At 41.1% G+C, this 16,312-nt stretch overlaps 2 protein-coding genes across 5 annotated transcripts; one reads left to right on the top strand and one right to left on the bottom strand.

Moving 5' to 3' along the window:
- The first annotated feature begins 4,857 nt into the window (after positions 1 to 4,857).
- LOC308130421 (cell division control protein 42 homolog) lies at positions 4,858 to 11,419 on the top strand. 2 transcript variants are annotated; one of them, XM_080496794.1, is made up of 6 exons: positions 4,858 to 4,944; positions 5,502 to 5,643; positions 5,725 to 5,797; positions 5,900 to 6,009; positions 6,689 to 6,886; positions 9,734 to 11,419. In XM_080496794.1, exons 2-6 carry the CDS (start codon positions 5,539 to 5,541, stop codon positions 9,821 to 9,823), a joined length of 576 nt encoding a protein of 191 aa, XP_080352920.1. In that variant the 5' UTR covers positions 4,858 to 4,944; positions 5,502 to 5,538; the 3' UTR covers positions 9,824 to 11,419. The 2 variants fall into 2 exon arrangements, with proteins under 2 accessions (XP_080352920.1, XP_080352921.1); XM_080496795.1 differs by having other exon boundaries at positions 9,030 to 11,419.
- Positions 11,420 to 11,540: 121 nt separating this feature from the next.
- Positions 11,541 to 15,784, bottom strand: LOC308130420 (F-box only protein 6-like). Of its 3 annotated transcripts, XM_080496792.1 has the most exons (7): positions 15,672 to 15,747; positions 15,358 to 15,443; positions 14,197 to 14,446; positions 13,981 to 14,095; positions 13,779 to 13,874; positions 12,975 to 13,110; positions 11,541 to 12,878 (listed from the first exon to the last, which is right to left on the bottom strand). In XM_080496792.1, exons 2-7 carry the CDS (start codon positions 15,439 to 15,441, stop codon positions 12,732 to 12,734), a joined length of 828 nt encoding a protein of 275 aa, XP_080352918.1. In that variant the 5' UTR covers positions 15,442 to 15,443; positions 15,672 to 15,747; the 3' UTR covers positions 11,541 to 12,731. The 3 variants fall into 3 exon arrangements, with proteins under 3 accessions (XP_080352918.1, XP_080352917.1, XP_080352919.1); XM_080496791.1 differs by having other exon boundaries at positions 15,358 to 15,784; XM_080496793.1 differs by having other exon boundaries at positions 12,975 to 13,061; positions 15,358 to 15,784.
- Between the last annotated feature and the right edge of the window lie 528 nt (positions 15,785 to 16,312).

The following is a 16,312-nucleotide window of genomic DNA, read 5'->3' as shown; positions in this document are numbered from 1 at the left end:
GATATGTCAGAGTGTTTTTATATATATAGTTTCCATATTCATGCTTAATCTCAATCTTATTCCTTCTGTCTTTATTTCGCAGCGTAACTCAGACGCTGTTGTTTTAACTTTGTATAAACATGTGTTCTGCCTTGGCAGGGGCACTGTGATGGAGGCTGATAAGCAAGAACACTGCAACCTTGCCTCAGCTGATGTCTCGGTAGAATCCCACGCCTCCATCACACTGCGATTCTCTACAAATGTCTAGCATAGCAATGTGTTTCTTTTTCCTGTGTAAACCCTCCCATTTGTTAATCTAAATAAAAGCGCAGGAGAATGGCAGGGAGCTCAGAGTGGGTCGGAGGTGTAACTTGGGCGCCTCCTGTTCATTCTCCTCGCGAGTAAAACCAATGTTCATTCTTGTTGTCTTCTTCTTTCTTGCAGATTTAATAAATGTCTGTAGCCTAAACCTGACAAAAGTAGTGGATTGCTACTTTTTTTTCTAATAAAAATTTAAATGATTAAAAACTAATTTCAGTGTCGGGACTTAAGATTACTTCTGAAAGTGCCACACTTGGAGAATTCAGGCTGTTTCGTTTAATTTATTTGCACATCCTGTAAGAAATAAACTGCCGGTTGATTCCTTTAGCAATTAACCTTGAGCATTTCTCCACATTATCTTTGGACTCCAAAGATTAGCAAACAAAACACGACAAAGAAAAAGTGTTTTCTTGTACGAATGAGGGTTAAACTGTTTTGCTGGTTGGATGATGTTTTTGTGCCGCTCACAAAACTGCAGTTTCACACCAATTCAGACGTCTGACGAATAATGTGCTGTGTCGTCTCTCGGGACACCTGCAGCCGAGATGAGCGTCTCTCTCCAAAGCAAATTATGTAAACTGGCAATTTCAAGTCACAATCAAAAGTGAATTACAGTCCGATTTCTGAGGAAAATGTTATACTTTAAATTCTCCGTGAGCGGCGGGGATGATTAGTGATCCTTGTCAAGTAGATTTAATTACCCTGGTGGCTGGAGCTCCAGGAAGTGACACAATCGCAGATTTCTGCTGTCAGATTTTCTGAGGAATATAAATCTGACGGTGGTGGCAAAGAAATCCACAGCGAGAAACTTTGTAGAATCTACAAAGCTGTTATTTTGAACGCTCACGTCTTCGTCGTCTAGTTTTGTAGTTTGCTGGGTATTGAGAAGTGAAATTTTCCCAGAATGACTTGGGTTGCTATCAGATGACTAAGTACAGTCACTTCGATGTGTCATTATGTTACTGACATTTTTATTGTTATGTCTATAAGGGTGGGGTTTTTTTTTTGGTCATCTTTTACAACATCAATGAATGTATTCAGTTACTTTCGCTCTCTGTTTGTTGCACTGACATGTCGGTTCAGGCCACCCTGGACCATTTTTTCAGTTATGATGCTTTAGGTTTCGACTGCTGGGAGACTTTTACTGCACTGAGCTTCTTTACTTTCTCACTCTCCATAGTCATATTTCACCATTACATGTATCACATTACACATACTCTATTCTATGCGCTCTCGTGTTTTCTTTCATAGCTCATTTGGATTCATAATGACACTGTTAATTTCACGTTTTGTGATGTTTATTACTTTTGTGTTGATTTGTTATTTTTATACCGAGCAATCCAAGGTTTGCTGATTTTTTAAAATGTTTGTGACAATAAATCATTCTGCACCTTGCCTGATTCTTTCCTTTCCCTCACCAAACGGCCGATGTATCACTACCAGCTGAGAAACACTGATTTCCACTGATTTCCACTGATTTCCACTGATTTCGGTTCCAAAGCCAAAAAAAACACATCTGCACGAATCATCGCCATACCATTTAATCTTACACATTAGCATCATTTTTATCACAGAGCCACTGAAGTGTTTGGCCCTTAACTGGACAACAGTTTAATTTTGATGGTCTATTGCTTGACAGTATGAATACCAATGAGAGAAACAGCTTTGAGGCCTTGTTCACATCAGATGTTTCGGCTTGCAATAATAGGAAAAGCACAGCTGTTAGTCGTGGGTGTTGCGGCGAGATGTGACACTGTGTCAGCACACACTCGTTCACTACACCCATCAGTATTATCTACACCTGATTGTTTCCTCATATGGAACATGTCACATGTATAGCAGAACACAAGCTGTGGCACCTTTAATTCCATCCATCCGGACTGATCAGTTCTGTTAAAGATTTTGTTGTTGTTGTTTTTTGTGTATGTAGCAGTCACATATAAATGGTCCAATCCTGAGTGGTTGTTTTCCACCTGCAGAGCTGGACTGAGCAGAGGGATGCAAGGTGAGATTTAGGTGACATCACCACTTCTGCTGCATGGACCCGTCGACAAGCTGGAGTCAATGTAAGCAAGTGCGACTTATAGATTCAGCTTTCAGAGTAAAAGCACGAGACCAGACAGAGGACATTGAGCGTGTACTAACCACTACACTGCAATAGAGAGAGCAAGAATTTTGTTGTGGTTGCATGTTTAAAAAAAAATCGACAAAATTAAAAGTTAAAAAATAGAAACTATGCAAAAAAACATATATAATCATTGTACTTGAACACTGTAGTTCTTTGCTGTTGGACATGTGCACTCAGTAGTGAATAATCAGCCATTTAGAACAACATAATGGGCAGTGGACTTGTTCTGATTGATGAGAAAGTTGCTTTTGCTCTATTCGTTTTTGAGCAGATGTTGCTAATCCTCATGTGCAGCCTTTTAATGTGAATTAAACCAGCAGATACGTGAGAAGGTTAAAGCACTTCCCATATTTATTTATTATATTATCTCCTCTGTGGTCCTGTCAAACATGATTATTATCATTATCAAGTATAGTACCCAGTATCGACACTGATCCACCGCCTCCACTGGGGCACCACGGATTGAAGTCGGAACTTGGCATCTCTGCATGCTGGAAGAAAAGGCCATTACACTGGAGGCCTGCAGTTCCCGGGGTCTGTACTGGAGCCAGAGAGCAGCGCAGTGTCATCTGGTGTGTTGTCCTGCCCTGTGGAGGCGCTTCACTGATCCAAATGTTTGTTTTGTCACTGATTCCTCTTTGATCTGTGGGCAACAATTAAGATTTCAAATGATCAGAAAATAAATCTAAACAGGAAAACTCATTTCACAAAAAAAAAAAAAAAAAGATTGTCTCAGAATTGCAAGATGACTAATATTATTGTTTGCTTTTCAATGGAAAATTGTAATGGTCCCAGAGTGATTATATTCTTGAATGACTTGATTATTATGAGAAGTCAAAGATTCTAACCGGAACACAACACTTTCACAAAAGCAGTTTTCTAATCGATCCCTCTACTATGTCACTTCATCCATCTTGGGATCGCAGGATGCTGGAAGCCATCCCAGCTGACAATGTGTCACATTTGCACCTTCAAGCTATTTAGTGTTACTAAAGCATATTTTTTGGAGTGTGGGAGGAAGCCAGAGGACAGAAGAAAATGCACACAGGGAGAACATCCACACAGAAAGACCCACAAGCACAACACAGACTTGAACCTGAGGTCATCTATCAGCACGAACCTCCACATTATTGTTTGTCAAAACAAGACGTGGTTTTATCCGAAATGATTATATTGGATCATGAGCAGCATTTTTGCTATAAATGTATTAAAGAAATACACTAAATGATGTAGGCCAATGGTTTTCACAATGTTAAGTTATAACTGTATTTACATTATAGAGATAAAACTCATTTTCATGTCACAAACACTGACAGAATACCAAATAGGCTAACAGATGGTCATCAAAACTAATTCAGAAAACACTTTTTCCCCTTTTCAGAACATGCTTTTTCAATAATTCTTTGTATTATATTGTGTGTATGAGAAGTGTGGTGGAGGTTTGGTGGTTTTACTGTCTTTGGTATCGGTTTGGTAGTTTTACTGTGTTTGGTAGTTTTACTGAGTTTAGTGCAGGTTTGTTAGTTTTACTGTCTTTGGTATAGGTTTGGTTGTTTTACTATGTCTGGTAGTTTTACTGAGTTTAGTGCAGGTTTGGTAGTTTTACTGTGTTTGGTGCAGGTTTGGCAGTTTTATTATGTTTGGTAGTTTAGTTGTGTTTGGTGCAGGTTTGGCAGTTTTATTATGTTTGGTAGTTTAATTGTGTTTGGTGCAGGTTTGGAAGTTTAATTGTGTTTGGTGCAGGTTTGGTAGTTTTATTGTGTTTGGTGCAGGTTTGGCAGTTTTATTGTGTTTGGTGCAGGTTTGGTAGTTTTATTGTGTTTGGTGCAGGTTTGGTAGTTTTATTATGTTTGGTAGTTTTACTGTGTTCGGTGCAGGTTTGGCAGTTTAATTGTGTTTGGTGCAGGTTTGTTAGTTTTATTATGTTTGGCAGTTTAATTGTGTTTGGTGCAGGTTTAGTAGTTTTATTATGTTTGGAAGTTTAATTGTGTTCGGTGCAGGCTTTGTAATTTTACTGTGTTCGGTGCAGGGTTATGTAGTTTTATTATGTTTGGTAGTTATACTGAGTTTAGTACAGGTTTGGTAGTTTTACTGTGTTTGGTGCAGGTTTGGAAGTTTAATTGTGTTCGGTGCAGGCTTGGTAGTTTTACTGTGTTCGGTGCAGGGTTATGTAGTTTTATTATGTTTAGTTTAGTTTATTAGTTTAGTACAGGTTTGGTAGTTTTACTGAGTTTAGTACAGGTTTGGTAGTTTTACTGTGTTTAGTGCAGGTTTGGTAGTTTTATTATGTTTGGTAGTTTTACTGAGTTTAGTACAGGTTTGGTAGTTTTACTGTGTTTGGTGATTTTGCAGGTCGCGTAGTTCCACGGTGTTTTACTGTGAAGTCGCGCGCCGGTCTCACTCTCTCCAGCCTGACTCTGCTGTGACGCTGAAGCGGCTCTCGGCTCCTCGCGCACTGCTCGCTGGTGCCAACGCCCGGCGAAACACACGGCTAACGTTAGCCAGCAGAGACACAGGTGAATATCGTCCTAACCCCTCTGCGTGTGCGCCTATTACACACATCCACGATACATTCGTTTTTTCACGCGGCCCCGTCTCTTATGGACTGAGGTAACTTTAGCGCTGCGCGAGCTGACGCGCTGCCGATAGCCGGCTGATGCTAAGCTAGCAAACTAGTTAGCATTTTGCTAGGTCTGCATTAGCGTAGCTCGTGAAAATTCTCTACAAGCAGGTTTTCCTGCGCACGAATAAGTATTAAACGTCACATTGTCTGATTGATTTAATCCATATGTTTAAAAAAAACCCTGAACTTATCGAAGTAACCCCACTCGCGTACCCAAGTTATAACGATGTTATTAGCCCCCGTTAGCCATCAGTTGTGGCGATAATGGGGTGTGACACTGAACTAGTTAAGACTAGAAAACTCAGCATTGACCCCTCTGCTGTTATCAAGTTATCACGACTGCGGCTTTCATAATACAATGTCGCTGTTAAAAGAGTCTGTTCGAAGATTCCTTGGCGTGAATTGGCCTAATCTGGTTGAGTTTCCACCCCCTCCTCCTCCCCCCTGCAGCTAACGTCCATTACCAGCAGCAGCAGAAAGCACAACGATGCAGACTATCAAGTGTGTGGTGGTGGGTGATGGAGCAGTGGGAAAAACCTGCCTATTGATTTCTTACACCACCAACAAATTCCCCTCTGAATATGTACCAACAGTAAGTCTCCCTATTCCCCTTAACAGCTTGTAAATAAAGTCCTATCCTGATTGTGACATGCAATTCATTCTTTGATTGCAGGTGTTTGATAACTATGCAGTAACTGTAATGATCGGGGGTGAGCCTTACACCCTCGGCTTATTCGACACAGCAGGTACGACCATTTTTTATTCTTTCAGTTGCAATTTGAACTCTGGAAATCTATTAACTCTTAAGTCTATGCTGTGGTAAATTCATGTGTGTTGTCTGCCTGCAGGTCAGGAGGATTACGACAGGTTACGGCCACTAAGCTACCCACAGACTGACGTCTTCCTAGTCTGCTTTTCAGTTGTTTCCCCTTCCTCGTTTGAGAATGTCAAAGAAAAGGTGAGTGCAGTACATCTATTGCCTAATTGCAAATGTAATTACACCCTCGCTTCATTAAGACACACTTAATCAGAACTAAACTCTGTTCCTTTTGCAAGAGCATCTTCAAAAATGTGTTATTGATTTCTACACTCGCACATCAAGAGGTTTCAACCACTTTTACATTTTAATTATAATAATTATGGTCTTCCGTTTTTAAAAAAATGGCCTGCTCTTATAAAATATATTACTTTAGAGTACGACAGCTTTAAATTCGATGACTCATAAGCTACAATTGTATACAAAAAAGGCCTCCCAATATTTCAGTTTTAGTGTAATAAATAGGCTCTCATATTGTTTATATTATTGGTATGTAGTATTGGTAAATGGTTAAGAATTCCTAAAATAACAATTATCATCCATGTATTAATTAATGGAGTGATCATAATATTAAAGTTGTAAATTAATGAATTAAAATGGATGTTAACTCAAGAGAAAAGTTCATGCAGTATATTGTGCAGTTCAGCATTACTGCAGTTATAAAATGGTAATGCAGACCTGGTTTGCACATATTCAGCTGATGTTTTTCCTTCTGTGTGATCAAATTGCGGACTTCCAGATAAGTAAGTTGTAAAAAGAAACAAAGTGCTTTGAATCAGACCTGTGGTGTTGAGCGTTTCGTCTGCTTTTTTCCGTCTAGTGGGTTCCCGAAATAACTCACCACTGTCCCAAGACCCCGTTCCTGTTGGTCGGCACTCAGATCGACCTGCGTGACGACCCCTCCACAGTGGAGAAGTTAGCCAAGAACAAACAGAAGCCCATCACTCCCGAGACGGCAGAAAAGCTGGCTCGTGACCTCAAGGCGGTGAAATATGTGGAGTGCTCAGCTCTAACACAGGTAAGACCCCACACCAGAGTCCACAGCCAACCGGTGCAAAGGAGGCTACACACTGTGCGATTTTGGCCGTCTCAGACGGAAGAAAGGAAGGAAAGAGCTTGGATCCACTACTGCTACGACAAAAAAAAGAAATTGGAGAAAGGCATGTAATAATGTGCAAATGTAGGAAAGTGACTGGTGACTTGATTTCTCTGTAGAGTAAATTAAAATTTTAATTAAGACGGGTTGTTTTGTGTGAAAAGAAGTAAAATGCTCAGAAAATAGTCACAATTAGCATGGAATAAACAGTCAAGTAGTTTAAACATCTTCCCCGAAATATCTTGAGTGTACCAGATTTTCTGGACTTTAAGTCGTATCTGTCAAACAGTGCACCATAAGGAGGAAAACTAAATGTATAATACGCATTCAGTTTTCCTTGCCGAGATGTAGCCAGTTCCAGAAACATCCGTGGATTTGTTCCGCAGCTCTTTAGTCAGCCGCGCTTTTAGCTCACGATCCGTTATCCTGTTCTCATACAGTGACATCTTGTGGTCCGTGACGGTATGCGCCAGGATATTTTGATTTAGTTTTGAGACTTTTTTAATATAGGCCACGTGACGACCCAAACAAAACAAGTGCCAGAAAAGGAAGCCTTTATTCCATGTCTTCAATCACGATCAGATTTAAAAGGCTGCTGAAGTACGAGACGCTGTGCTCCGTGCGTTCAGGCTGAACATAATCACTTCATTGAAGTCTTTACTTTCAACTATGTTTAAGCGGATCTTGCAACATCATTGTTGTCAGATCAGAGGTGATAAAGGCTTAAATATGACAAACTAGCCTGCGTGTGGCTCGCATCAAATGCTTCAGTTGAGGTTGTGCGTTTCTCCTGTGGATTGATTATATCCCATTTTTTTCTGACACAGAATACAAACTACTGTTGTTATTTTCTTGTGTGATGACAGATGACTACATCTCTGGGTTTCCTGTAGCTCTGGTTTTAACTGCTGTCTGACAGCGCTGTAGTTCCTGCTGGTGGCTGGCTGGCGGATGACAATGAAGGCGGCGTCTCCTTAGTAGATTAAACACTAAGTTAATACCGACAAATTAAAAAGCCAGAGCTCTGACCAGTCATGTGCATCCTGAATACATAAATACTAAGAAAACAATGCATCCATTCTTGGCTTGCTGTATTTATTTCCTGAAGGCACCTGCATTGTATGTAGATTACTTGCAGCATTTATTTATTTCTTTTACTTTTTGATCAACTTTTAATGAACAGCTAACTTTTGTGTAAGATCCTCTTGGCTGGAATTCTCTCTGAGACTTATGTGAGCAAAGGGCTTTCACATCTCGGGTCACATGATCTCTGCAGCCTTCAGCATGCATGTTTGCACAAATTCTCAGACGGAATGGATTTGACGGTAAATTCAGTAGCACAAATGCAGCATTCACTACAGCATATTGCTGCAAGGGGTTATGTGGTGTCAAAACGGTGCATGCAGCAAAGGGAAAATTAGCAGTGGCCGTTGCATTCAATGAAACAGGAATTCCTTTTTCGTCGATCGACTTGTTCTTCAATTGTTTTGTTGGTGCACCTGTGAAAGCTCCTTTCAGTTTCGATCATACTGACCCAGCAGACGTATCGGACACCGAACCAGCTTGCAGAAACAATAGCAGGATACCAGATGTGACGATAAAGCTGTCGACAGCGCATTTCTTGGCCCAATGGATGGAATGTTTATGTTCAAAAAGCTGCGATAGAAGTGTTGGTAGGAGAACGGATCTGTGCTAAATATGGAACAAAGGATGAATTGTATATCAATCAAGCCTTTAGTATCATCTCAATGCTAAACATGTCGCTATGGTTTTACTTTCCCAGGACAGACTGGATAGTGTTGTTCTTGCGTATTAAGTCGTAGAAAGTGGTGTATGATGTCATCCAGCTTGCAGTTGAGCAATAAAAGTATAAGACTGCTAAAATCGCACAGTCCGTAGGCGCCAGACCACGCATGTACCTCAAACAGCTTTCTTCTAACTCGTGTGGAAACTGCTCTTCTGCTCTTTTGCTAACAGCACTGAGTTGAAAAAAAAAAACCCCATCCTCTAACTCTTAACTCTTATTGTGTGTCTGTCTTTCCCCCTTCTTTTCTTCTTTCTCCAGCGGGGATTGAAGAACGTATTTGATGAGGCTATCCTAGCCGCGTTAGAGCCCCCTGAAACTCAGAGAAAGAGAAAATGCTGTTTGTTCTGATGTCTTCTTGCATCTCGCATCGCCTCTGCTGCTTAGTCATTGTAAACCAATGTCTATCACTGAAATAACCACCACGCTCTTCTCAACTTTGAAACTTGGTGCCCATTAACTTCGGTTTCCTTTTCCTTCTGTTCATGTGTGCTTTTCTTTTTCAACTCGGCCTAATCATGATTGCCCATGCTGCCTAAGATAATACAGTGCCAATGTTCAGTTTTCCCTTTCTGTTTGTGTGTGTGTGTGTGTGTGTGCAAATCTGTGTAATGGACACGACTGAGTTTGTTTTTTCCAAACTGACATTCTGTTATTATCTCAGTATTGAGCTCATGACTTTTACCCCACAGAAGCATTTAAGCTGCCTTCTGTCTTAAACAGTAATCACTCTTCTTTCCTACTGCGGCGTCAAAATTTTCCACCGGCTTTTGTCTTTCCTCCGACTGCTTGATCATGAGAGGGAGGAATCTTGTGTAAAAAAAAAAAATTAATTTGAATAAAGGAAAATTTTGATCGCTCCGCTCCACTTCCACTCCGCTTTTCTTCCGCACTCACTCGGAGAAGATGTGAATTTGTATTTGGAGTTAGCTTGTGCTTTCAATATTAATATTTTGTTTCCACAGAAAGGATTAAAGAATGTGTTTGATGAGGCAATACTGGCTGCCCTGGAGCCTCCCGAACCTAAGAAAAGACGTAAATGCGTTCTGCTCTAAGTTTCCTCGCAGTCCTCTTCACACACCAGAGGGAGTTTTTTTTTTTTTTTTTCCCCTTCTTCTTTTTCTTTTTTTTTTTTTCCCTGCACAAACACATTCCGTCACGAAATGAGATGTCGTTAAATATTCTGACTCACTTCACCTAAAAGCATATTCAGTGTGTTTTCTGACGTCGGCTAACCTCTGATGCCGTTTGCGACACGCCGAATGCCTAAACTGTATCTACAAAATGTAACAGACACTTTTGAGACGATGTTATGGAGTGACCATGTGATGTTAATTCACTTTGAATACGTGTGATGTGAAAAAAAAAAAACCCCGACTGTTATGGTATTTTAGGAGAGATACTGTTTCAAGAAAGAAGAGGTGCTAATGATCGGCTAGTTCATCAGTTCTCAGAGCCGGGGGGAGGGGGGGGGGGATGAATCCACCCCCCCCCTCACAGTGCTTCAACTATTAGTAGAAATGTTATTCCTTTCACATTATGAGCGATACTGTAATTAACTGTTGCAATCCACCGAATGAATTTTAAACCTTTTCGGGTCTTTATATGTAGTCTGCAACTGGCAGTTCAATTTCTGGTTCTAAATAATTCATGGTCTCGCCCTCCACTTTGATTTTCATCATGATTTTGTTGGGGAAAAAAGGCATTTCTCCTGCTTTTGCCACTCTGACGCTCCCCCAGAGGAGGTCCAACCCCACACTTTGAGAACCACTGGACTCTCAAAACTTTTTTTCCTTTTGCTTCAAGTCTTTTTCCCTCGAGCTGTTTTTGTATCCTTTGCTGCATTTGGTTGGCAGCGACTCATCTTCATCTACAGTAGAGCTCCTACCGCAGCAATATAAATCCCGCAAACGTCATTGACTTCAAATACTTTCTGTTTTCAGAGTCTTTTAAAAAAGGGTTGTTTTTTTTTTTGGCTTCCGGGCAGACGGAGGAAATATGATGGAATATGACATTTTCAGGCTACGCTCTTTTCCTCGCTCTATATTTTGCCAAAAAAACGAGGCCCGATAAAATGACACCTGGAAAAAGGTGCAGACACCCGAGAGCAAACAAACGTATCGCGCGCATCACAGAGTCAGTTAAAGAAGCTGGAGCACAAGTGTAACTCGTCACTTAAGTAATTGTATCAGAAGTGATTCAATAAAAAAGACACTCGCGTGGCTCCAATGATGATCAAATTGTGCCCGTTTGGAGGCGCGTATCCACTTTCACTGCTCGGGCTAATTAACCACTTTGTAAAGTGAACCTTCCTGGTGCATCACTAACGGCGTGAGATCCTGTGAAATGACTGAACTAGTGAGGTTTGCCTCCCGTCTCCCACGACACGCGTGCCTCGATTGTGGGCTTGAATTCCATTTGTAAATAATAGTGAGAGTAACTCATAACTTATTGACTGAATGAAATATGCGCATCACCGATAACAAGATTCAGAGGAGCTGATATGACACTGAAATCAAATTAACCAAGAAACCGAGTCTGAGTTGGGTTTTTTTTGTTTTTTTTTATTTTATTATTCGATTTGACAGAGTTGTACTGTATCTTGCTTGTAATAAAGCATCACAATAAACCAGTATTATGATTAAACCATACTTCAGACATTACCGTTTTTCTTTTTGTTACATGAACTTTACAAGCTGTATATTTAGTGCACATCATGGAACGGAAGCATAATCTTTTTGGAGGGGAGGAACTGGTTCATCAGCAACATAAAAATAGGGTCATTAGTTCTGCTGGGGCATTAAAAAAAAAATGTATCGATAGAAATACTAGTAATCTGAGAAGTTAGCATTACCGATTCCCCTCATGTTCACACGAACTGAAATACTTTTTTCCTACTTTTTCATGTAGAAAAAAAGCGAGGTGGGATGGGTTAGTTTGACTCTCTGACAACTGGTTTCATCACAAATATATGCACAAAAGACGATCTATAACATCTTTTTACACCAGGCACAGAAGTAGTGATGGTTTGAGCAAAGCAAATCATTCTACATACATTTCATCTTTTCAGTGCCAAGATCTGACAAAAGCATCCACAAGCAAATGTCTTCTCATTGCAGCAACGCAAGATTCTTTAAATCATATTTAAAGCACATTGTTTTCTAGCACAATGAAAGCATGAAAGGTGGGAGCGTTGATATTACAGCACATACCGTCACCTTCCCGTCTGTACGGCGGTGACGAGTTGAACCCATTTTCACGATAACTTTTCAAAGTTGAGACTCGCCTCGATGAATACGAAAGTAAATTATTTCACATTCAGGCGCCACGAGAACTCGTCAGCCTATTCCCACGTAAACCTACCCGTCTTCTCAAAGTGCAACAATAGACATTTCTTCAAATTGCATTTTATATTCAGATTGACACTTTTTAACCTCAATAAAAAAAAAAGTGGATGTAGGTGTCACAATATTCATTTGACAATTACTTGTGACTGTCATTACATCAAGCAAAGTTAGAAGATGAAGTTTATGAGGACTTTTCTGCTAAAAGCTAAAGTGGAGCGGCTGGAATGGCTCTTTGGTAGTCTGACAAATAGTTTCATCATGAAGATGTGCACGGAAATCTTATATCATCAATAAACCTTCAGTCACATGTACTTAAGGTCGGAACATTTCAAATAGCCCCCTTCAAGTGATTCGACTTCATTATATCGCGGAAGAAACTAGCTTCACGTGTAGAAGAGCTTTTCAGTGCCACTTAAACTCACGATCCTTTTCTTTCAACAGAGATATTATGCTAATATAAGTCGCCCTTTAATGCAACGTTGGAAGTTCCTTGAGATGGTGTTTAAAATTGAAGCACATCCAGTAATCATCACTTTTTCTTTTTTTAATTAAATAACAAGGTACTTTTAATTTTATAGACGAGAATGACAGACGCCATTGCATGAAAACAAAGAGGCTACGTGTCCACTGCGGGACATATCTCCACGCTGCTGTCCGTCACACGAACTCCGTACCATCCCGCCCAGAACTGCGCGTCCTTGCCGCCGTGGATAAAGCGGACGTATCTCACTCCCGGCCCGTAGTCCCGGAATACGTAGACCAGCTGGAAAAGTTAAACCATCTCATGTCTCCAGTTGTAATTTGGACTGCGAAACCTTTAACTTGAACTCCCCGTGTCAATTCGTTTAGTGGCACGCACCTGATTCCACTGCTGGTCGTTCCACTGTTGAAAGTAAATGGTGTCCGGCGTGTATCGCTCCACCACTTCCTTCCTTTGATTGAGCAGCTGCACAAAGATGCCATATTCACTGCCGCAGTCATATCGAGGCGCATACCTGATAACACACATGCAGATCTGAGATCAGAATTCAACCCCAGCTGTGTTTTTTTTTTTTTTTTCTAAATTGAAAATAGCAGTTACACATCTAAGTTTGACAATAAGAGCACAAATATTAAATATGCAATTATAACCAAGAGTTTAAACCGTTGCCTATGGATCCCAACAGCCAATAATAAGAAGTTCTAATGTTAAAATGTTTTGTAAAGCCAGTTCAACTCAATATGAATACATAGCATGAGAATTGCCGGGGCAACGGAAACGTGAAACAAATGCAAGGAGCAGCGATTCATAAAGAGTTGGCAAAGTTTCAATCGGTGGAAGCCACACACTCGGCTCTGCTGTTAATCTCACAAATGCACAATGGTAGAATTTTGAGGGGGAAATAAACAAGCTTTCCAATAATTAATCAAAGAGAAATAACCTACCAAAGACCAATTTCCTTATGTTTTGCGGATAGTTTATACTTAGTCGCTGCATACTGCTTGTTTAGATTTATTAGCAATTACTTGAATATTGCTTTACAGTAAAGTTTCAAATCATTTTTCGAAATTGTAGAAAAAGTGTTCAAATGTGTATTGTGTTTTTCCCCCCCCCCAGATCTGAGATTTGAAAGCTAATAAAGGATGACCTAATGAGCAGTGAAATCGTGTCGCGTATTCTCACCAATCAGTTATTTTGATGTCCGGCTGGAACTCGTCCATAAACGCAGCGTTGTAACCTTCCTTCTTCAGATCAATCAACTGCGCCTTCCTGCACATCCTGCCCAGGGGAGGGGGGCGGCGCAAGGGTCGTTACCACAGCAACAGAATGAGCCATATGAAATAATTACTAAATATTTTCTGGACGACTGCCGGCGAATACTCACCCATAGGAAGTCACAAAGTTCATCTTCACTTTGTCGTTTGGGTGTGGCACCATAGGTTCCTCTATTTTCCACCTGTCACCGCCATTCTCCAATATCTGCCAACCTTTCATTTTTTCTATTAAAGGGGTTAGAGGTGTGAGCATTTGCGTCGTTAATTTTATTTCTCAGCAGAACAAATAAAAATGTTAATGAAGCTCACTCATCTGGGCGCCTCACCTTCACCCCTCGGATTCTTGAGAAGATTTCGCCGCTTCTTGCACAAAAAGTAAAACATCCTCCAGTCCGTGGGGACCTTCGAAGCGTCGCGGAGGCGATATCCTTCTCTTCTGCACCTCTCCTTCCACAAGGATTCCGTGTCCGCCGCTTCCTTCCACTGTTGGCACACTAACCGGCAAACGCAAACCACCTGCTCGTAGGAAAGATTGAGGAAAATTTCTTCCAGGATTTCCAGAGGAACTGGGAAGTACTGAAAAGGAGAAGAAAATGGTGAGGAGCCAAAGTTTCAGACATACAAAAGTCAAAAAGTTGACTTATTTATGAAGCAACCAAGAGAGTTTCATTGTGAAAAGTGGGGGCTTGGTCAAAGAGATCATTTTAATGGGTTAGATTTTGCAATTATTTAGAGACTTCCTGATTCTGTCATCGATTATGTAATAAAAGGCTCCAAAAATAAATCAAAACAATCATTTCGGGGCCATATTTGACCATCAGTGCATTTCCTTTTGGTCCGTGTTGGTCGAGCCCTAACGCCCAGTCAACTTGAGGGGTGCTGCCCTTTTCACAAAGTTCACATTTTTACACGTACACATAATTACACTTCAGTTTCACCGACGGTGATTAAACTAGCTTCAAGAATGAAATCTGGAATATACTCGGCCTGGCTTGGCAATGTCTTATTGTTGAACTTTTCTTGACACGCGCAAAACCCCCCGGCCCCCCCCTCCCGAGAGGAAACTTGGTTTGTTCCAGCCGGACAGCCACAGAAGTATGAGAGGCGCCTCTCAAACAGCTGGAAAATAACTTCGACTAGAAGCAGTGTGAACAATCAATAACCTCCATCAGCTCACACCAGGAAAACAGCACGACTTTAATATGGTTTCTGAATGACTAAGGGATTTACGTTTCCTATTTTTGAAGTGCTGTCAATGCGAGTGCTCAAGAAATCTATTGTTTTGGGGGTTTTTTTTGAGGGGGGTTGGGGGGGGGGGGGGGTAGCCACCAAAAGACGAATGAAGTTAACTAAAGTCAGTTAAAAAAAAAAAAAAAACGGGAAAGTAAAATGCTGACAATATCAACTGTGTCTTGTGGCGGTGTTGCATAAGCATTTCAGTCCGAAAACGCCCAAAGTGAAGCCCCTTGTTGTTGTTATTTACTCACAGTTTCATTTGAAGACGAGGCTGGAGACACAGTCCAACTGTCAGAGCTTTGAGCTGCACCCATAGCTTTAGCTTTCCTCTTCATGCCTGGGACCAATCCAGGGTAAAAAACCGTCTCTTTAGGCGCAGTCCAGCCTAATGTGCATTTACTATTTTAAACGGCACCGAAGTGCCAGAGTGTCAAGGCTTTTAAATCGCCACAACACCACGAGCGTTTAAGGCGCCAGTTAAAATGTCCGACAACGCGGAAGTGCAGCTCGAGGTGAAGATGCTTTGACTGATAAAGTGACGCTTAAAGCCGATCGTTTTACTTACAGGCCTGAATTAAACCCGTGGCCAGCGATTGGAGTCATTTGCAGATTAAACGTGGGGTATTTTTCGGGTCTCCGGGGTGTCACGGTGTTTTCCCGTAAGACGCGAACGTCAGTTTCACAGGGATGCGCTTGTTATTCACTCCAAGACAGCCCCGTCAAACCCCGGGAGGGTGGAGCTTCTTGTTATAATCACTTTAGGGGAGGGAAAACATGAGAGGAGACTCTGTTCTTCACAAAAGGAGCGAGAATAGAATTACTGATGGATGAGCGGCAAATATCGACGCTGCAAAGTCTCAAAAAGAGACGGCTTTATCGGTTAGAAGTATACCGGTGTACGCCGGACAGAGTTTATAACGAACCCTGACGAAGCGGTCTTAAAGGAAACTTGTATGTGTCATTGGATGATTCAGAGCATGGGCGGAAATTAAATCGTGGCAGAGGGGGTCAGAACCCCGCCCTCCCTTTGAAGGAAAGTGAAAGTTGTCCTGTCCAGTATTCAATTTAAACATAATTAAATATTTTTAATAGAAGTGTCGATTTTTACAAGTGGGCCGAGGCACCCCTATAAGACTTTAGACAGTTTGTCTGTGTAAAGCAGTGAAAATATCTATATACTGCGTGGTCGTGAACCACCCAAATTTA

The sequence above is a fragment of the Blennius ocellaris genome (genome assembly GCF_963422515.1).
Source record: "Blennius ocellaris genome assembly, chromosome: 5".
Classification (NCBI taxonomy): Eukaryota; Metazoa; Chordata; class Actinopteri; order Blenniiformes; family Blenniidae; genus Blennius; species Blennius ocellaris.
Note: the sequence above shows the minus strand (reverse complement) of the source record. Positions and strands in the feature narration are given on the sequence as shown.